The sequence below is a fragment of the Mytilus trossulus genome, chromosome 3 (genome assembly GCF_036588685.1).
Source record: "Mytilus trossulus isolate FHL-02 chromosome 3, PNRI_Mtr1.1.1.hap1, whole genome shotgun sequence".
NCBI lineage: Eukaryota > Metazoa > Mollusca > Bivalvia > Mytilida > Mytilidae > Mytilus > Mytilus trossulus.
Genome location: NC_086375.1, coordinates 81643684 through 81666725, shown reverse-complemented (window position 1 = coordinate 81666725; position 23042 = coordinate 81643684). Strand labels below are relative to the sequence as shown.

Genomic DNA, 23042 nt, shown 5'->3' with positions numbered 1-23042 from the left:
TACATAATGGGTAATGTTAAAAACTATTTGCAAACAGGAAATAACTGTACTGTAGTTTTATACCATAGCAACAAAAAAATTGGGATCGCATAATGGTATGATATCATCTGTGTCGTCGTCCGAAGACACATTTGTTGTCCTGACCATAACTTTAGTTAAGGTGAATGGATCTCTATGAAATTTAATAAGAAGGTTTAATACCACAAAAGGAAGGTTGGGATTGATTTTGGGGATGATGGTCCAACCAGTTTTGGAATAAGTGGCCCAAAACATGCATTTTTCTACTTTCAGGATATTAACTTGAGTATAAGTATTTCAATTGCTCGAAAATTGTACCACACTGATCAATACCACAAGTAGAAGGTTTGGATTCATTTTGGGGGTTATGGTGCCAACAGTTTAGGAATTTCAAAGTGTAGGAATCTCTCTTACATTGTACCACAAGGTTCTTTATCACAAAAGGAAGGCTTGGATTGAGTTTGGGGATATTTGCCTAATTCATGCTGAAATTAGGGGTAAAAAAAGGGCCATTAACAAGCATTTTTCTAGTTTCTAGACAATAACTCCTGTTTAAGAATATGGATCTCTGTGAAATGGTAGTTCAAGGTTCCATACAAAGGAAAGGCTGGGTTCAAGTGTGGGGCTAATTCTTCCAAGGGGGATTCAAAAAGTTTGGGGATTCCAATTGTTTTAAGGGTTTCAAATTTATTTTTTTTAATTTTCCAAATTTTTTTTTTTTTAATTTTCCAAATTTTTAATTTTTTTATTTTCCAAATTTCATTTTTTTTTTATTTTCAAGAAGAATCTTTAATTGCACAGTATTGTGCAATAAATTTGTAAGATCTTGAAATTTATTTTGTGTCACTACAACACATTTAACATTGGTTAATAAGGATAGGTACCTAAATGTCTTCCATGTTGACTTATTCTTTTAATTAAAGACTTTTTTCAACTTCACAAACTTCTGTTACTTTTATCACTAGGGTTGTTCAAAATACAAATGACAAGGGGTATGAAACTGATGTCAAGTACATGTACAATATATTTCCTTGGAATTAGAACATTGCTGTGTTTACAAAGTCCAAAGATTTAAAATGATGTTTATTTTCAGAAAACACCATACCAAATATGAACTAAATCCAATAACAAGAGGCTCTTAAGAGCCTGTGTTGCTCACCTTGGTCTATGTGAATATTAAACAAAGGACAGATAGATTCATGACAAAATTGTGCTTTGTTGTTGGTGATGTGTTTGTACATCTTACTTTACTGAACAATCTTGCTGCTTTCAAATATCTCTATCTAAAATGAACTTGGCCCAGAAGTGACAGTTGAAATTTTTTTTGTAAACTTTACACAATTTATGAAATTTGTTTTCTCTGATCATTAAACACTCAATCTCTATATGTTAAAACAGTTTGTGTCAATTATAAATGATTAAAATAATTTCCAGGAAAAAAGTATTTATTTTAAGCTATGATTTTAGGTATATATGTATAAACGAAAGAAAACTGAGATTCATAGTCAATATTACAATACTAGATCATTATATAGCTGCCATAAAGCTGGTACATTTAATAAAATGTCTGAACAGTGTCCAGCTGTCCAACCAACATGTATAAGGCTATCTGTAGTTTTTCTGTTGCTGAAAAAAAAAGAAAAATGTAAATCTTCTTTTTTAGATAAATTTCAAATAAAACATAAGTTGTTTTAAAGTATTGTATCCAAGTAAATAAAGAAATATGCAAAATAAATACAGCCTTTTTGCTTATATGCTAAATTCAAGAGAGAAGTTTCATCTAACTTATAATCTGTTGTATATTTTTATTAAAGTATTGATTAGGTATGTGACGTAAATATGTTCAGTTTTTATACGACCGCAAATTTTGAAAAAATTTTCGTCGTATATTGCTATCACGTTGGCGTCGTCGTCGTCCGAATACTTTTAGTTTTCGCACTCTAACTTTAGTAAAAGTGAATATAAATCTATAAAATTTTATCACAAGGTTTATGACCACAAAAGGAAGGTTGGTATTGATTTTGGGAGTTTTGGTCCCAACATTTTAGGAATTAGGGGCCAAAAAGGGCCCAAATAAGCATTTTCTTGGTTTTCGCACTATAACTTTAGTTTAAGTTAATAGAAATCTATGAAATTTTGACACAAGGTTTATGACCGCAAAAGAAAGGTTGGGATTGATTTTGGGAGTTTTGGTTTCAACAGTGTAGGAATTAGGGGCCAAAAAAGGGCCCAAATAAGCATTATTCTTGGTTTTCACACAATAACTTTAGTTTAAGTAAATAGAAAATAATGAAATTTAAACACAATGTTTATGACCACAAAAGGAAGGTTGGTATTGATTTTGGGAGTTTAGGTCCCAACAGTTTAGGAATTAGGGGCCAAAAAGGGACCCAAATAAGCATTTTTCTTGGTTTTCGCACCATAACTTTAGTATAAGTAAATAGAAATCTATGAAATTTAAACACAAGGTTTATGACCATAAAAGGAAGGTTGGTAATGATTTTGGGAGTTTTGGTCCCAACAGTTTAGGAATAAGGGGCCCAAAGGGTCCAAAATTAAACTTTGTTTGATTTCATCAAAATTGAATAATTGGGGTTCTTTGATATGCCGAATCTAACTGTGTATGTAGATTTTTAACTTTTGGTCCCGTTTTCAAATTGGTCTACATTAAGGTCCAAAGGGTCCAAAATTAAACTTCATCTGATTTTGACAAAAAATTAATCGGTTGGGTTCTTTGATATGCTGAATCTAAAAATGTACTTAGATTCTTGATTATCGGCCCAGTTTTCAAGTTGGTCCAAATCGGGGTCCAAAATTAACCTTTGTTTGATTTCATCAAAAATTGAATAAATGGGGTTCTTTGATATGCCAAATCTAACTGTGTATGTAGATTCCTCATTTTTGGTCTTGTTTTCAAATTGGTCTACATTAAAGTCCAAAGGGTCCAACATTAAACTTAGTTTGATTTTAACAAAAATTGAAATCTTGGGGTTCTTTGATATGCTGAATCCAAACATGTACTTAGATTTTTGATTATGGGCCCAGTTTTCAAGTTGGTCCAAATCAGGATCTAAAATTATTATATTAAGTTTTGTGCAATAGCAAGTCTTTTCAATTGCACAGTATTGCGCAATGGCAAGAAATATCTTATTGCAAAATATTGTGAAATAGCAATTTTGTTTTTAATTAGAGTTATCTTTCTTTGTCCAGAATAGTAAGCAAGAAATATCTAATTGTAAGAATTTTTTTTATTTGGAGTTATCTTTCTTTGTCCAGAATCAACTTAAATCTTTGTTATATATACAATATACAATGTATATTCACTTTTTACTACCAACTGATAAATTAAAATAATCTTTACCATTCAGTGATAACAAGCAGTTTTTTTACATCTAAATATGTTATGATGTATTTAAATAAGTAGTAATTGTTGCAAACTCCATTAGAAATTTTAATTGAGATTAGTTTTGGAATAAGGGAAAGGGGGATGTGATTAAAAAAATTGGGTTCAATTTTCTCATTTGAAATTTCATAAATAAAAAGAAAATTACTTCAAACATTTTTTTGAGAGGAATAATATTCAACAGCATAGTGAATTGCTCTAAGAGAAAACAAAAATTTTAATTTCATTAGAACACATTCATTCTGTGTCAGAAACCTATGCTGTGTCAACTACTTAATCACAATCCAAATTTAGAGCTGAATCCAGCTTGAATGTTGTGTCCATACTTGCCCCAACCGTTCAGGGTTCAACCTCTGCGGTCGTATAAAGCTACGCCCTGCGGAGCATCTGGTTCACTTTATCCTAATTTCAAATTAGGTAACCTCAACTACAGAATATATTCAAAACTGTCAATCTTTTCTGTCATATTATGGTGTTGTTGATATAAGAATAAGAAGGTGTAGTGTGATATCCAGTGATACAACTTTCTACCTGAGACCAGATGTGGTGTGATATCCAATGAGACCTGAGACCAGGTTTGGTGTGATATCCAATGATACAACTCTCTACCTGAGACCAAATAATACAGAAGTTAAAAACTAAAGCTCAAAGTATGGCCTTCAACAATAAGTAAAACCTATACTGCACAGTAAGCTATAAAACCAAGAAATGACAAATGTAAATAAGAAAACTAACTGACTTATTCATGAACAAAATAATAATTGAAAAACAAACAAAGCAACAAACAAAAACCACTAAATAACAGGCTGTTGACAAAGGACAGACAACTGTATTTTTTTAACTTATGTTAGAGCTAAATATTAACTGTGCTCTCTGTTGCAAAAAAAACCCATACATCTACATTTCACATTGTACCCTTTGTTTTAAAGGTAAAAAAGTTTTTGAATGAAAAGTTTCATTGAGATGCTAAAAAAAATGCATCCTGAATTATGCAGTAGATACAATTGCAATTGATATTATATTTATAAGTATCAAATTTGTAATTACAGATAAATTTAATCTCCTTTTTTCTATAAAATACCAATTGCAAGAACTAATCCTTTAAAACTTATGAATCAGTTTTTTTGTATACTTTTTCAGATAAAAAGTCAAAATAGATACAATAGGTCACAGTATCATTTACCAATACAGTAGTGTCCCTGACCAACCCAATTAATGAATATGTTCACACAATAAGTTAGAATAAAGATTGAAAAAAATAACAGTGTAAAAATGTCAGAAAGATTCATAAAGCATACTTGAGACATATGAAAACTTCCCTTCTTATTGACAAATAAATCCTACATCTCTGGATAAAAAAAAAAACGAAAAAGGGTCAAAACAAAAGGGAGCTTAGGCCACACCAATTTGATTCCTTGTTCGACGGACCCTCCCGCACCTATTTTTTTCAAAACATTTTTTTTAAATTTTTATTATATTCCCGCTTCCCGCATCCGGAAATGAAATCATGTCCATTTCCCGCACCGTTTTTTTTGTGTAAATATTATATAAAGATCTCAACATTTGTTTAAAATCAAAGTCTAGCCTTTATATAACGATTTTAAACCTATCAGCACCCCACAACACTGTAAATATCTGCGAGAATATTTGTTTCAGCATGAAACCAATTTATTCCAAGTGGGAGTGGTCCGATATAAATAGAAATACCAGTACAGAACAAAACGTTGGTTTCTTTCCCCCTAACTTATATTCCCTATAAAAAAATGTTTGTTGTTAAAATAAAGTACAAAGAACTTCTGAAGGATTTGCCTTCAACTGCAATTATAATGTATGGTGACGGTCATATCCGCTGCAGGTTTGTGCACCTGTACTGGTTGATTCAGGGACCTGTCGTTCAGCAGTTATCGTTTGTTGATGTGGTTCATTGGTCTTTTCCTGTTTGGAAATATATTTTAGATTGTTGGTTTTCCTGTTCGAATTGTGTACAATACTAAGTTGTGGTCCCTTATAGCTTGCTGGTTGGTCTTGGTCAAAGCCCTGTGTAAAATGCTGTACTTTGACCTATGTTTGTTATTATCAGGTTGGGACTAACCCTCCCTCAGACAAGGGCCTTGAAGGGGTCATTTTACCATGTTTACTGTTGTAGAAAAGAAAATAGAAATATACCAATGATTTGTACAGTGCTACTTTACAAAACCTTTGACAACTTAGAATTTTTTACTCTAAAAGAGGAGAAATACATTATATTTTAAACAACTTTTCTAAAAGAGGGATGGGTCCACTTATTTTAAATAATATTAAACTGTTAAAGTAAATATGTTATTAAACATGGTTAAAGTCCAGGAATATCCAGGTGTAATGATAAGTCGTTATACTAAGGCTATTTTTTTCTTATTTTTTCTGTAGACTTAGCTTAAATTTTTTATAACCATGCATTGGCAAGCTTGATAACTCGTAATTGTTTGTCAGTAACTAAATGTACGATGATGTCCCATACGGAACCTTCTGACCTTGTTTGTTTACATTAAAATTTCAATGGCGTTAAAATCATGTGATGTCAATTCGTTGTATCCAATCTAATTGCTCTACTGTCAATTAGGGGATTTTTCAGTCTACGGCAATTACGTTATTTCTTTCTGGGATATTGCTTCAAAATAGTTTGCAATAGTTCTGGGTTTTATTCAACAGGAAAACTCTTTTTTTGCCATCCCTTTTGACATCAAGGGAATTTTGTATGAATATTTACCTACAGTCATGATGGTCAGAATATCGATCTTTTTATAATGAATAAAAAGAAAATTCTATGAAAAAAAAATGTAAATTGTTTCTTATTAACCAACTCTATATGCCTGTTCAAAATTTTGGCATGGACATCGTTTTTTCATATAGTTTTCCTTTCATTTTGGTTGGGCTTTTTTCGCGGGAAAATCGAGAAAGAGGTAAGGAGCATGTCATTTTTAAATTCCTAAAAATACGATTTGCTTGACCTGTATTGCCTGCCACAAGATTGATGACGCTGAATGGAATGTACACAAAGCAATGGAGGCCGGAAATGGGATTTTGTGAAGTTCTAGAATGTTTTTAAATATTGGGAAGTTGGGATTGAAACGGGCATTAGAAAATTGGCATTTTTTGGCAATAATTGAAAACAACAATGAAAACTTACCTTTAGAAATGTTTTTTTATTCAAAAGTGCAGAAAAAAATGTATTTTGCACTGTTTTTCTACGCCAGAAGTACCGTAGTGACATCAATGCGGAGTTTCCCAGTGTGTTAAGTTCAAACACAAATACCTAACGAACTGACAAGATGAACGATCTTAGACTACGGTAGGATATTACAAAATTCTTGGACATGTTTTGACCATTTAATACCAAATATTATAGTTCTTTGGGAAAACATAAGCCCTTTTGAACTTAAAGTGTTTTTACAAAAAAAATATATTATAACTTATTTTGACCCCTCATAAAAGGGATATTCATAACATTAAGGGGTTGTTCTGAACCTGATTATGACTTGGATGGAGAATTGTCTCACTGTCAGTCACACATACATAGACCAGATTTAATTATTCAATTATTTCTTGTTGAACAGGGAAAAAATACTTCATAATTTAAAGAAATGTCATGGTACAAGTGATAAATCAAGTTTTAATATAGTCAAAACCTACTATTTTATGTTTACAAAAAAAAATTATAATCGCTCGCCTTAACTTTTTAAGCTTCGCATCAAAAATTTGCAAATTAAATATTTTTTTATTAAAATTTTCAAATCGCTCGCTCGCCCCAATTTTTGGAGTCCAATTTTTTGGTGGCCTTACTTATTATTTTTTTTAAATGTTTTTGTCCCTGTGCACATATATTTATACTGTATGTATTCCTTCTTAAAATTAATATTTGTTTTCTACATCCAGTATCAATGGGTTATAACAGTATTGAATTACCATAAAAGTTTTAAATATTTTCGTCTGCAGTCACCTTTTTATTTCTGTCTGAGATCTTCTGGACAGTCTGGCTGTGCAAATGGGTGAGCTTTTTTAAATGCTTCAAGTTTAGACAGTTCTTCATTGATTTTTGATATCATTGGAAACTTGGACATATCTACATTGAATCTGAAAAAAGATATATCAAGAAATCACTAATCATTGAAACAAATAAATCATACTTTTCAAAGATTGTTTTAATCATACTTTTAGGCATGCCATATGTATGTGAGAAAATATTCTAAACATACTTGAAAAGTATACACTTTCAAATGCAAAATTTACAAATTCTAAACGAATAAAAAACAACTTTACCATGTCTAAGAGTATAATATTTATTAGTACTTTTACAATGCTAAAATAAAAGTTAACAGTATCAACTGGCTGTAGGGTCGTGAGTTCTCATTACTGTACACATATATCAATATAAATACTTGTTTAATTTATTTGACCTACTTTACCTTATTGCATTACCAACTTGTGGCACTAAACATAAATCTGCTATGGTTACTTCGTCCCCTAAACAATATTTTCCTGCTGTTTTGTTAAGCAATTGTTCCAAAGCTATAAGTGGAAAAACAAAAAATATTACAATCTATGTATTGTCAAAATAAATCAATTCACTGATACAATCTTTATTGTCTTGTAGAAACATCAACAATTAGTATTCGTTTTCAGTACTAAGCTACAAATCAGACATTCTTGAGGTAGGAGAATTTACAAAAAGGAAATTTAGCTGTAGTTCTATGACCAAAAAACCTGCAATTTTTATAAATGAAAGGATTAAAACTCATAGAGGGCAATTTTTATATTTGCCATTTTTTTTAAATACCAAAGACACCTCTTTGTCATGCATATAACCCACATTTAAACATAAAGAAAAACAATTCTCATACAAGATATTACTTAAGTCTATAAAGAAATTGCATTATGCATAAAGAAAGTTTTGGGAGAATAGAAACACTATATATTCAGTAAAATCAGTATTTTAGGAAAATAAATATCTAATGACAATGGATATGAACATGATAGGTTTCTATTGTTTCAAAAATAATTGACCAAAATAGCTTCACCTTAAAATGTTTGTTGTATTTACCTACAAATCCTTTGTTTATCCAAAATTGTCCCCATTCATTCTTCTTCTCATCTCCAATTTTCTGAAGAACGACTAAATTCTGCAATGGCTGGATTCCAGAACAAATTGTTTCAGTTATCTCCCTTACCTACAAATTAATTGACATACATAAAATTGAGAATGTAAATGGGGAATGTGTCAAAGAGGCAACAACCTGACCACAGGGCAGAAAACAGTCAAAGGTCACCAATGGGTCTTCAACATATCGAAAAAAAATCACTAAAGCTCAATGTTATCAAGCTGCAGACCAAATATCAAACCCTTGTGTTTAAGTGTTTAAAATTTCAAATGATTGTCAAACAGGAAGTTGCTGCACAGCTGATGAGAAAATTGCTTATTGGCTACAACTCACATTTATATCAATCTGCAGATCAAATATTAAATTATACCATTTCATAGAATCAACCTGAAGGCCTTTTGGATGGACAGAAGCAGTCGAACAGTTTTGCTTTTGGTGACATAGGTAAAATGTTTATGTAATTTGGCGATATTTGGATTATGATGAAAATTTTGTTTAGATCAAAGGAAAATTAGGTAAATAGCGATAATAAAGTAGTCTATTTATAAATAAAATTGAGAATGGAAATGGGGAATGTGTGAAAGAGACAACAACCCGACCAAATAAAAAAAAAAAAAAAAAAAACAACAGCAGAAGGTGACCAACAGGTCTTCAATGTAGCGAGAAATTCCCGCACCCGGAGGCGTCCTTCAGCTGGCCCCTAAACAAATATATACTAGTTCAGTGATAATGAACGCCATACTAATTTCCAAATTGTACACAAGAAACTAAAATTCAAATAATACAAGACTAACAAAGGCCCGAGGCTCCTGACTTGGGACACTTCCGTATGTCTTACCTTAGCTCTTTGTAAGGAATCTTTTGGCAGTAATGGAGGATCTGGATAAGTTTCCTCCAAGTATTCTAATACAGCAACCTAAATGTGAATAAGGCAAATTTTGTACGATTGGCAATTCAAACAAAAATGTTTTTTAATAAATCTATTTAACTTTCCCCAAGTTTAATACAATGCATGATATTTTTCATGTTTACATAATGTCTAAGAAGCAAATAGAGTATTAAAATTCATAAAAATATTTTCTAGTCAAACTTTAATAAAACAAATCAAACAATTAACACTTTCATTGCTATTCTCCATTTCAAAGCAAAGTGACTATTGATACTTACTGATTGTGATATTGGCTGACCATTGATGACCAGAGTAGGAACTTGCTGCATTGGATTAAGAGTACTGAAATCTTCTGATTTCTGTAATTACATGTATATTAGTCTAATTACTGCATTGTTGGGTTTCTATTGTCTCAATTAAGTAAACTTAGCATCTGCTTTTGTATATTTTCTGAGAATGATAAAAGTTACCCTATCCAAATGTGTATTTTATCTAAATTGTACAGTAGTAAGTATTGTGTAAAACTTTCATATCATTTGGTTAAGGCAAACTAAGTTAGAGAAGGGAAACAAAAAAAATAGCATTTTTTTCATTTATAAAGGGGCATAACTCCAGAAAGGTTACAGTAAAACCATCATACTTGATCTGTGTTTTATGGTAATAAGCATTATGTATAAATTTCATAAGATTGAGTTGAGGCAAACTAAAGTTAGTAATGGATATTAAAAATGTAGCAATTTTTTCCAAATTATAAAGGGGTATAACACTAGAACGGTCAAAGTGACGCCAACAAAATTCAAACTCAATCTGTATTTTGTGGTAATATGCATTGTGTAGGAGTTTCATAATATTTGGTTGAGGCAAACTAAAATTACAGAACGGAAACCAACTTTCTGACATACATATGTATATACGTACAGACAGACAAGGATAAAAATTAATGCCCCATCTGCTTCGGCGGGTCAAAAAATACTATAAAAAATACAATTTGTTTGTTTACCTGTTGTCCTCCATCTTTTACTAAATGTACAGCTGAGTATTCAAAATCAATTTTCTTCATCAACAAAGCTGAAAAACAATTAATACACGACAGAAATAAGAAAAAGTTCATTTCAATGTACACCTATCAAAATGATAATCTGATTACCAATGTATTTACTGTTTATTTATTATTTTGTTTGTTCATTATTGAAGGCCTTATGGTGACCTATTGTTTTTAATTTCTATTTGATTTGGTATCTTGTGGAGAGTTGTCTCATTGGCAACTATACAAAATCTTCTTATGTTTATATAAACAACAGACACAGTGTTTAAAAAAATAAATTATTATTGTAACATAACATTTATATGTACTTAGGTCACAAAGTAAGGTGAGGTTAGGTGAAAATTAATATCTAAGAAGTTAAAACTATACTATAAGCTGGTAGAGCATCAATTGAGGATAAAAATAATCTAAAAATATTGATAGGTCATGGACCTAGCTTCTTTTCGAGATATTTGAGATTTAAAATATGGCGGGGAAAAGACTGACTCAGATTTTACCTTATATTTGCATTGGAGTTATTGGGTCTCAAAACAAAAGAAATTTAAGGAAGTCAAGAATCTTCTAAAAAAAATTGTAAATGACCTTTCATTCGCTATTAAGTCTTATACATGTTATATGAAAATATAAATGGGTGTTATGGGGCAAAATATTTTACATTGTATTGTATGGATAAACACCAAGGAGTCCAAACATTTAACACAAATTCCATAACCTCACCTGAGTACATCCTTAAGTACAAACAACTGTATGTCAAGCAGAAAACAAAGATATAAAGGACAATTTCTAAAATTTTTGTTTAATATCATAAAAAGATAGTTTGAAGTATTCTTTTTATCACATTCTTTATCTTTAACTCCTGTAATAATTAAACTTTTTGAAATTTGATTTCTCTATCCCTGTTGTTAATTTTTTTAGTTATGAAATTCTTTTTAAAAAGTCTTCTTACCTATTCTAACCCTCCATGAACAGGAGCTTCTGAAGTAGGAGTACAAAACTGGCTGAAAATATAGAAAAAAAACATTATCATAAGTATGTTAATCATGATTTATTATGTGATATGAATTTTAGGTCAGAAAAAAATGTGATAAAATAGGTCTGAAAAAAATGTTCTATAAAATAAGTCCAGTGACAGTGAAAATATTGAGGTTTTATTTAACTAATAAGGCTATATAAGGCTAAGCTATTTTTATGCAGAGCATTGCAAAAGGAAAGCAAATCTAGTATAATTTAAGTTGTTTTTTCTGAAAATCTGAAAATTTTGATTGATTTTCATGCCTACAAATCAATTCATGTCCTTTAACTGTATGTATAAATAGAAAATGTCCTATTTAAAGAAAAGATCAAAGTTGATGTGATAGTTTACCTAAGTGTTCATTGTTAATTGCCAGTAACTGTGTTGGTTTTGTGTTGCTCAATCTTAGATTTTCAGTATAATGTTTTGTGGATTGTAGTTAAGTCTTTCCATATCTTTTTTCTTTTGGGTAAGAAACTTTTTTCCAGAGAAGTCAACTTTACACTTTGACAAGCCTAGGGACAAGTGCTTTCAAAAGATATTCAAGACTTCCCAAATCTGCACCAAGTCCAAGATTACTCCGACATCCAACAGATGATCTGGAAGACAAACATGTACTGGGCTGGTCACACTGCCCCAGCTAGTCCGAGATTACTCTGACGTCCAACGGCTGTTTAGCCAGACAAGCTGGGGCCATGGGATGTCAGAGCTTGTCCGTATCAAAAAGTGGATATTTGCCCACCCAAAATGAATGCGCTACTTCATCGCTTCTGGAGCCGACTGAGGGCATTGGAATTATATAAATCAGGCATCAATCTCTTCATTTTTCATTTATCTTTTCATATATGTAACTTTCACCTACCTGCCAAACCTTTATTTTTCTATATTTTAACATTTTTCACTGAGACCCATGATTTCTCCAGTTTGCCTTTCATTTTCAAAGATTATCACTTGACCACGAGAAAACAGTGCAAATGACCATAATGTAACACGTCGTTCATTCACGCTGCAAGTTACCTAAATGTCCGAGAGCTGCCGATTGTTATCGTGGTCAGAACTAAATGCTAGTTACCGATCTCCTGTAAAGGAGGTGAAAAAACGTGGTTGCTTCTAAATGTTAACCATCGATCTCCTATAAAGGAGGTAACAAAAGATAAACATTTGCATATTTGAGTCTCGAGGCCGCGAAATCTCTCGAAACTTGACATCAATTTGAAAGTGAAAGTCAATATGCAGAAATCATGGGTCTCTGCGAAAAATGTTAAAATATAGAAAAATAAAGGTTTGGCAGGTAGGTGAAAGTTACATATATGAAAAGATAAATGAAAAATGAAGAGATTGATGCCCAATTTATATAATTCCAATGCCCTCAGTCGGCTCCAGAAGCAATGAAGTAGCGCATCCATTTTGGGTGGGCAAATATCCACTTTTTGATACGGGACAAGCTCTGACGTCCCACGGCCCCAGCTTGTCTGGCTAAACAGCCGTTGGACGTCAGAGTTATCTCGGACTATGCCCCAGCTTGTCTAGAAAATACAGCCCTCATAAGAATAATCTTGGACTACCCTGCACCATGAAAAATTTAAATGAGGTTAAAATCAGATGAAACTCTGCTATACATCATACCCGTAGTCAGAACCCCCCCTTGAAAACTATTAAGCACTGTTAAAGTCGATGTTCTGTTCGAATTATGACTGTTAAAGTCGAGTTTGTGAGTCAAACGAACCCCCCTTTGGAAATTCCTGGCTACGGGCCTGTACATACATATACCTATTGCTTAAAGTGTGTTAGAAAAATACTTAACTATGAAAACATAATATTTATCACTGAACCATGAAAAATGAGGTCAAGGTCAGATGAACCCTGACAGACAAGCTTCTGCACCTTGCAATAATTCCATATCATGCTTGTCATTGAGCAACGGATTAATAGCATCACAAATTTCAGTTGTTTTTTATGATATGCAAGGAACTGGGCCTATCAGCTTATCATACATACCTTTGACATATTGAATAATATTCAGAGAAATAATAAAATCGTGTTGACCAGTTCGTCCTAAATGATGACCCCAAGATATTTTTTCGGATTATTTTATTCCTGTCATTTCAGCGTAAGAATAAATAAATTTCAACCACTATAATTCATAAATAAATCTTTTAAGTTTAGTTGTAAGCAGTAATATTGTATAGAAAATTCAATATATTTACGAAAGTAAAGGTGGTCGGTAATAGTGGTAACCCGAACCCGGACCCGAACCGGAATTTGCCGGAAATTTCATAGTTTAGGACTACTAAATAAGAATCACTGAATAACTGTCATAATTTAGTTTTAACCATTTTAAGGTTAATGATAATTTTATGATGTCCAGAAATGAAAATGTAATAACAATTGTTGATCAAGTAAAAACAAATGTTTGACACTTTGCGTTCGTCTTATCTATTTATATATAACTAAACATATATTAACCGTATACAGGTATATATATGAAAGTCAAATTGAGAATGAAAATGGGAAATGTGTCAAAGGGACAACAACCCGACCATAGAAAAGACAACAGCAGAGGGTCACCAACAGGTCTTCAATGTAGCGAGAAATTCCCCGCGCACCCGAAGGCGTCCTTCAGTTGGCCCCTAAACAAATATATATACTAGTTCAGTGTTAATGAACGCCTTACTCAAGTCCAAATTGTACACAAGAAACTAAAATTAAAAATAATACAAGACAAACAAAGGTCAGGGGCTCCTTCTAAAATGACATTTATTACTATCTGCCAAAAGCATACATTGGTCATACAGAAATTGAATTTTGCTTTCGCTATTTTTGATAGGTCACTTTATATTTTAAGCCATGATACCGCTTTTATGTAATAAAAGCATATGTACCATTCGGCCTATACCTATCTTCACACAGTGGTGCTCTCATTTAACAACTTTGGAGTACAATATATAACATTGTCAGCAGCGTTGCGTGTATAGTTCTAGTGATAGGATCCAACAACTAACCATTGAGACAGTAGACAACATACTGAAGCACTATCAGACATTGATCCAAAACATCAGAAAGCAGAACCCTCAAGGTGTACAATGAATATCAAGACGTATCCCTAGGTTGTGTCAGCTCTTTAATGGAGAGACTAAGATGGGAGCCTCTTAAATATCGTCGCTGCAAAGACCGACTCACCATGGCATACAAGATCCGCAATAGATTGGTGGATATTGACCCCTCTAATTCATGCAAACCCGGAGATTCAAGGACCAGAGGAGGCCACCGCATACACTAACAGTGCACTCTAAAAGACCAATACAGGTACTCCTTCTTCCCAAAATCAACCAGGGAATGGAACACTCTACCGGAAAAAGCCACAACCGTTGAGCAGACACACTAGAAGAGTTCAAGGCCAGTCTTACCATCCTGTCAGAGGCCTTGGCAGGAGCTTCAAACACCTAGAACTTCTTAGACCCCAGATGTACATATTTTTATGTAAATAGTTTTTATTAAGTGTGGAGCGAAGGCCTCATGATTTCACGAGCAAGAGTCATTTATACACTCAAGAAGAGTCCGACTCTGTACTGAAAGAAAAAGAACAAGAAGGTTCGTATTTTTCGTTCAATTCATGTTTTATAGATAACAGATATATTTTTATATTGATTAGTTCAAAAATTGGCCCTTTTGAATTCTCGTTTAAACTGATTGATTGTTGATTGCTGAATGTCCAGTGGCAAATATTTCCTGCATGTTCAGGACGAAATTCTCGTTTTCATTTGTCAATTTGGTATCTTCTATAGCTTACTATGTGATATATGATTAGCTCCATGTTGAATGCCGTAAGGCAAGTATTTTTGTTAACATTTGCGTCATATGTTCTTTAATGTAACACATATATTGTAATTTTCATAAATCTTTTAAAAGGAATTGGCAATTTTTACTTAACATTCATTTCAAATTATGACGATTTCAAAAAGTAAGTTTCTAGACTAAGCAATATCTCATCTTCCAGGAATGTTGTATTATCGCGTCAGTAGTCTGATAACAATTGTTATCATCCGTCATAATAATAATAATAATAATAAATTCTTTATTTAAAGAGGGTAACTCAATTAGAAATAGTATAATTTTCATTGAGGCCCTCAAACAAAATACATGCATACAGTTAACATTGATACATTAAATTACAATGAATATATATTACTAGTACGTATATACAACAATTCAATCATTGAAATATACAAAGGGTAATAAATGACAATATTTGATATAGTTTTGTTAGAGAAAAACAAATTATTTGACTTGCATATAATTTTCAAGAAAATGATTATAACTATGTTTCTTGAATAATTCCACATTAGGACATTTTTTTTATTTCGAGTGGTAAATTATTCAGAGTAATGAAAAGATTTTTTATAAAAATTTGTATTTGGTCTTGGAACAAAAAGATCATTATTAGAGACAGATCGTAAGTTGTGGCGTTGCACATCATCAATATTTAGAATTGCTAAGTAATCAGGTGTTAGCCCATTTACAATTTTATACATTAAAATTGATTGTTGGTATTTTATTCTTTTGGTAAAAGATAGCCATTTTAAAGAAGAAAACATGAAATTAGATGGAATAGAAATATCGCATTCCAGTATAATTCTTGCTACTCTTTTTTGAAGTTTTATAATTCTATCTGAATCTTTTTGTAATAAATTTCCCCAAACTGAACTACAATAGTCTATATATGGTAGAATATATGAAAATAGTTGCCTTGTGTGTATTGGCAAATATACTTTAATTTTATATAAAAGTGATTCTTTAGATGAGATTATTTTACATACACGATCAACATGATCTTCCCAGCTTAAATTTTCATCAATGTCAATTCCAAGTAATTTGAAAGAATGGACATTCTCAATACATGTTTCGTTGACGGTAATGCATAATTCTGATAGTTGTTTAAGTTTTGGTTTTGAACCCTTAGTTTTTTGTGCATTGATTTTCATACTGTTATTGTTACACCAAGATTGTATAGCATTTAGATCATTTTGCAATATGCTGTTTATTTTTTCAATGTTTTTATCATGAAAATGCAATGTTGAATCATCAGCATATAAATCCATATTGGATTGTTTAACATGAAGTGGTAAATCATTTATATATATTAAAAATAACAGCGGACCTAAAATAGAACCTTGAGGCACTCCATACTTTACAAACGATTTATCAGATTTAATGTTAGCGTATTGGACTTCTTGTTGTCTCTCAGACAAATATGATTTTATCCAATCTATTATATTATGTTTCCGATATGATAAAATTTTAACTTTTCTAAAAGTATGGCATGGTTAATAAGGTCAAAAGCCTTACTGAAATCTAAAAACACTGTACCAACTATTTCTCCATTATCTAAATATTTTAACCATTCGTCAATTAGTTTAGTTAGCGCTGTTTGGCCGGAATGACCTTGTCTGAAACCTGACTGGGCGGTATGTAACAATTTATTATTGTCCAGGAATTCATATAACTGTGTACATACATGTCTTTCGAAAATTTTAGATATGGTATTCAAAATAGAAATTAGACGATAATTTGAGGGAATATCTCTTGGTCCTCCTTTATGTATAGCAGTTACTCTGGCAAGTTTTAATTTTTGCGGAAAACGATTTGAAGATATACTTTTGTTTATTAAAAAAGTTAATGATGGGGATATTATTTCTGCACTTAGCTTTAAAAATTTGGGACCAATTCCATCCAAACCTGCGGATTTATTGATATTAAGATGTTTTAGTTGAGAACACACCTCTCCAACGGAAATGAGTTTTAAATGAAAAGTTTTCAGTTTTCTTTAATTTCTCACTAGTAAAATTTTATAGTATAGAAAAATCCATATCTGAAGTATTATTTCCAATAAGTTTTTCAGCTACGGATGAAAAATGAACATTAAGAGTATTTACAATATCTTGGTTGTTATAAACCGTTTGATTTTCATACTGCATTTTAGGTGGGAAAATATTATCCTCTTTTGGATTAAACTCTTTAATATGATTCCAAAGTTCTTTACTATTTTTGGAACTAGTTATGGCGTTTTGGTAATATTCCTTTTTTGCATTAAATATTAACGACGTTGTTTTATTACGCCACTTTTTAAAGTTTACCCAATCTTTTTTTGAATGATACATATTCCTATATTGAATGGAATTTTTAATTTCTTCATTAAACCATTCGGCTTGTTTAAATGTTTTTACTCTTTTAGTTTTCATTGGTGCATGCTTGTTAATAACTTGATTAAAAAGTTAATACCATTTGTCGACAGCAATATCAATATCATCTTCCATTTCAACAATATGAAAAGGGGTTTGATGTAAGTCTGTACAAAAGGCATCTTCATTAAATTTTTTGAAACACCTATACTTTATTTCGATATGACTTTCTTTTTTTTTTATCTTTATATTGATTTTTCTATTTAAGCATACATGATAGTGGTCACTTAAAGCATATGAAGGAACATGACAATGGACACTATTTTCAGGATTAGTAGTGTAAATATGATCAATTAGAGTTTCAGATTTGTCACAAATACGTGTTGCAGTGCAAATTTGTTGTTGAAGATTAAAATTGTTTATGAAATTGATCCATTTTTATTCTCAATTTTTATCAAGTCAATATTAAAGTCCCTCATTAAAATTATCTCTTTGTTTTCTGAAAGAGCTGCATTAAATTCTTCCTCAAAAAGATCTATCCAGGACTGAGGGGAATTTGGTGGTCTATAAATAGTACAAATGAAGAAAGGTTTAGATTTTGGAAATTCTACCTCTAACCATAAAGTTTCCAATGTATTAATGGATAAATCAGATCTATTTTTAACTGCAATAAACTTTGACATAAACCAATAGGCCACCACCATCCTTACACTGGCGATCTTTTCTGAAAATTTTGTATCCCGGCACTTTACATTGTTCATTGATAATGTCAGGTTTTAAGAATGTTTCAACTAATCCAAAAAAATCTAAATATTTCTTGTTTATAGTAATTATATTTTTTAACTCGTCAAATTTAGATAAAATACGTCTAATATTAAGGCAAACAGCATTGAAACCTTTTAGATTAAGACAGTTTTTTTGATAATGTTTGTTTCTATTATAATTAGGTTTTGGGCTGATTATTAGCACATATACCATTTTTTGATTTATTAAAATTTTCTCTAGAACTTTTGTTTTCAAAATTGTTAGCTACAGACATTTTTGAGTACATATACATTTTGATGTATTACAATTTGGACATAAATTGAGAAGTATATCGAAATTGTTATGAAGTAGTAATGATTTACTATGATTTGATAATTTGTCTACAAATTGAAATACATCAGATTTATCCTAAAGTGTGTGACAGTCTTTACAATGATGACCATAAAGACTGTCACACACTTTAGGATAATATGCTGCCCAATAAATCGGAAAATATATTGTTGGTGAATTAAAAGTTATTTGCTTCTCAAGTTCCTTGTATTCTTAGAACTTACAAGATATGTAATTTCAGAAAGAACAAATAAAAAAGAAGATGTGGTATTATTGCTAATGGGACAACTATCCACAAAAGACCAAAATGACACAAACATTAACAACTATAGGTCACCGTACGACCTTCAACAATGACCAAAGCCCATACCGCATAGTCAGCTATAAAAGGCCCCGATTCTTCTATTACCTCAACAAACGGGTACGTATCAGATGATTTCAATTTCCCTCAACAAACGGGTACGTATTTCAATTTCCCTCAACAAACGGGTACGTATCAGATGATTTCAATTTCCCTCAACAAACTGGTACGTATCAGATGATTTCAATTTCCCTCAACAAACTGGTACGTATCAGATGATTTCAATTTCCCTCAACAAACGGGTACGTATCAGATGATTTCAATTTCCCTCAACAAACTGGTACGTATCAGATGATTTCAATTTCCCTCAACAAACGGGTACGTATCAGATGATTTCAATTTCCCTCAACAAACGGGTACGTATCAGATGATTTCAATTTCCCTCAACAAACTGGTACGTATCAGATGATTTCAATTTCCCTCAACAAACGGGTACGTATCAGATGATTTCAATTTCCCTCAACAAACGGGTACGTATCAGATGATTTCAATTTCCCTCAACAAACTGGTACGTATCAGATGATTTCAATTTCCCTCAACAAACGGGTACGTATCAGATGATTTCAATTTCCCTCAACAAACGGGTACGTATCAGATGATTTCAATTTCCCTCAACAAACGGGTACGTATCAGATGATTTCAATTTCCCTCAACAAACGGGTACGTATCAGATGATTTCAATTTCCCTCAACAAACTGGTACGTATCAGATGATTTCAATTTCCCTCAACAAACGGGTACGTATCAGATGATATGTTGTGCTGTAAATGTCAACCTAGCAAACAAAGAAACAACCGTACCTTATTATCGTCGATCTCTCCCTGTTAATGTTGTTCGACAAAAGAAGGTCTATAATGTGCCGGAAGCCGGTTCGTTCGTCGTAGAAGGGTCAAATGGAAATAAATACAGCATACAACTGTATCCCAAAGAAACATGTTCTGGTCCATCTTTAGCCACACGTTACCACAATTTGGCAGTTCAAATGAGCATTGGTGTAGAAGACCTTAGTGAAAAGCGTATATACAACCTGACACAACTACGCAAAAATTCCTGGAAGCGACCAAATAAGAAAGCTGGACAAAAGCAACCAAGACCATGTGAAACAGACATTTCAATAATTCCAGCACCCGATTCAACCCTTCAGGCTCCATTTGTATGTTCAACGCCACAATCTAAACCAAGAATGACAATACTAACACCGATGTCAAATTTAAAAAGAACACCAGATCCCTTAAAAGCGCCTGTTTAAAAAAAGAAAATAATGTTTGACAGTCCAATTATTGATGATTCAAAAATTGATATTCCAGATTCTCCGCTTCCAAGGCCGTTTGCCTCATTCAGCAGAAATTCCTAAACATTTGTGACCGCTATGATACCAATATTATTGATTCTCCACTTCCAAAGCTCTTCACGGAAAAAATCCTGAAAACCCGCTTACGACAAATGTTGGTGATCCCATCCATTACCGCACGATTGTGGCTTCAATTATCTGATAGCATTTCGTTAACTTTCACCGATAAAAGAGACATATAATGTGATAGAAAACTTTCTTGCAATATACATTTTTGTAATACACTTTGCCCAAAACCTACTGACCTAAAAACCTACAAAAACGAGAAAAACTTTGAACACAAACAACAAACGAAAACCACTGAATAACAGGTGCCTGACTTGGAACAGGCGCAAGTAAATGCAGTATTAAACATTTAAAAGTATGGAAACTCTTTACCGACAGTGCTAGGGCTGTATTGCCTGTCAAGGTCGTTAGTAATAAAGATTTTCAAAAAAATGTCGTTAAAAACTTGCATTTGAAGTTAAAAATTAATGTGATTGTGCATACATATTGTAAACCATTTTAAAACCATTATGGTTGAATGCATGGGACATACATAAATTTAAACTGTGCTGATTGGATGCAAATCATCATAATGACAAAGATAATGAGAAAGGAAATAAACATACAATACTCTGTATAGGTTATAATCATATTTAAAAAAGAAATAAAAGATATCTAGTGACCCTTATATGTATTTTGTAGATGAATAAATAAACAGGCCATATACTTCACTTGAAAATGATGTTCGTGCAAAATCTCCCCTCAGGCTGAGGGGGAGATCTCCCTCTTTGAAGGTTTCATAGGTTGACAGGTATGGCAATAGGTCTTCTATATTTGGGGTATGGAATGATTGTAAGATGTACTTGACTAGCTGACAGGTGTCATCTGACCTTGACCTCATTTTCATGGTTCAGTGGTCAAAGTTAAGTTTTTGAGTTTTGGTCTATTTTTCTAATACTATATGCAACAGGTCAACCATATTTGGTGTATGGAAATATTTTATGATCTATTTGTCAGTCACGCAGGTTTTATTTGACCTTGACCTCATTTTACAGTCCATTGCTAAGTGTTAAGTCTTTGTGTTTTGGTCAGTTTTTCTTAATTTATAAGCAAAAGGTGAACTATATTTATTGTTTGGAAGAATTATTAGCTGAACATGTCTGCCTGGCTGTGGCATGGTTCATCTGACCTTTACCTCATTTTTATGGTTCATTGAAAAATGTTTAGTTTTCTTGGTTAATGTAACTAGAGGGCCAAGTTTATAATAGATAGAAAAAATTGTGAGTAGAAGGAATGTTCAGTCAAGTAAGATCTACAAACACATCACCATCACCAAAACACAATTTTGTCATGAATCCATCTGTGTCCTTTGTTTAATATGCACATAGAACAAGGTTAGGGACATAGGCTCTTAAGATCCTCTAGTTTAATATCTCCCAAATTAAGAAAAAAAAACTGTCCTTACATCACTTAAACTAGCTCATAAATGAAATGCTAAGAAATGAAGTCATACATCAATAATAAATTTTTAATTTACAATGACCACATTGACAATGAAACTAATTCTTGAATTAATTGGACAAGCATCATTACATTTCTTTATTTTTTATAACAGTTGATCAGATCATATTTGATAGCAAACTTACATTGAAGAAAGAATCATATTAGTTCTTACTGTAAACTGCAGCTTTGTTGATTAAATAACATGTAAACTTGTTCTAATTTGCTAAAAAATTCCAATCAGTCAAGGATTACCTAATTATTTCCCCATTTTGTGCCTCATTCCATTAATGCTGTAAATAGTCAAGTAGATATTGTTTTCTTATGATCATAACACACTCTTAAATTCAATATCTATAGGTTTAAACTGCATTTCAGCATATACATGATAAAAATAAATTCCCAGAAAATGGCAATTCTTATAAGCCATGATTTTGGGTATATAAGTACAATAAAAAAACTGTGTGTGCCCAAAATAAATGATTAAAATAAATTCCCAGACAAAAGCATTTATTTTAAGCCATGATTTTGGTTATATAAGTATAAACAAAAAAAAAGCTGAGATTCCTAGTCAATATTACTATATAGCTGCCATAAAACTGGTACATGTAATAAAAATGTCTGAGTAGTGTCCAGCTGTCCATCAAACATGTATAAGGCTAGTTGTAATTTTGGGTATATAAGTATAAACAAAAAGAAAGCTGAGATTCCTAGTCAATATCACTATATAGCTGCCATAACACTAGTACATGTTATAAAATGTCTGAGCAGTGTCCAGCTGTCCATCAAACATGTATAAGGCTAGTTGTAATTTTGGGTATATAAGTATAAACAAAAAGAAAGCTGAGATTCCTAGTCAATATCACTATATAGCTGCTATAAAACTAGTACATGTAATAAAAATGTCTGAGTAGTGTCCAGCTGTCCATCAAACATGTATAAGGCTAGTTGTAATTTTGGGTATATAAGTATAAACAAAAAGAAAGCTGAGATTCCTAGTCAATATCACTATATAGCTGCCATAACACTAGTACATGTAATAAAATGTCTGAGCAGTGTCCAGCTGTCCA

General features: G+C 32.0%; 1 protein-coding gene across 4 annotated transcripts in view; it reads right to left on the bottom strand.

Moving 5' to 3' along the window:
* Positions 1-23042, bottom strand: part of LOC134712608 (maleylacetoacetate isomerase-like) — a 270737-nt gene that overhangs the window by 210555 nt on the left and 37140 nt on the right. The window contains exons 2-10 of one of the 4 annotated variants that reach the window (XM_063574331.1): positions 13501-13537; positions 11437-11488; positions 10446-10513; positions 9724-9804; positions 9395-9472; positions 8499-8625; positions 7864-7966; positions 7398-7531; positions 1446-1644 (exon numbers count right to left, since the gene is read on the bottom strand). In XM_063574331.1, coding sequence (XP_063430401.1) covers positions 7402-7531; positions 7864-7966; positions 8499-8625; positions 9395-9472; positions 9724-9804; positions 10446-10513; positions 11437-11488; positions 13501-13509 — 648 coding nt within the window. In that variant the 5' untranslated portion in view covers positions 13510-13537 and the 3' untranslated portion in view covers positions 1446-1644; positions 7398-7401. Of the gene's footprint in view, positions 1-1445; positions 1645-7363; positions 7532-7863; positions 7967-8498; positions 8626-9394; positions 9473-9723; positions 9805-10445; positions 10514-11436; positions 11489-13500; positions 13628-23042 lie in introns of those variants that run through there. The other 3 variants (XM_063574332.1, XM_063574330.1, XM_063574333.1) reach the window with 3 other exon arrangements.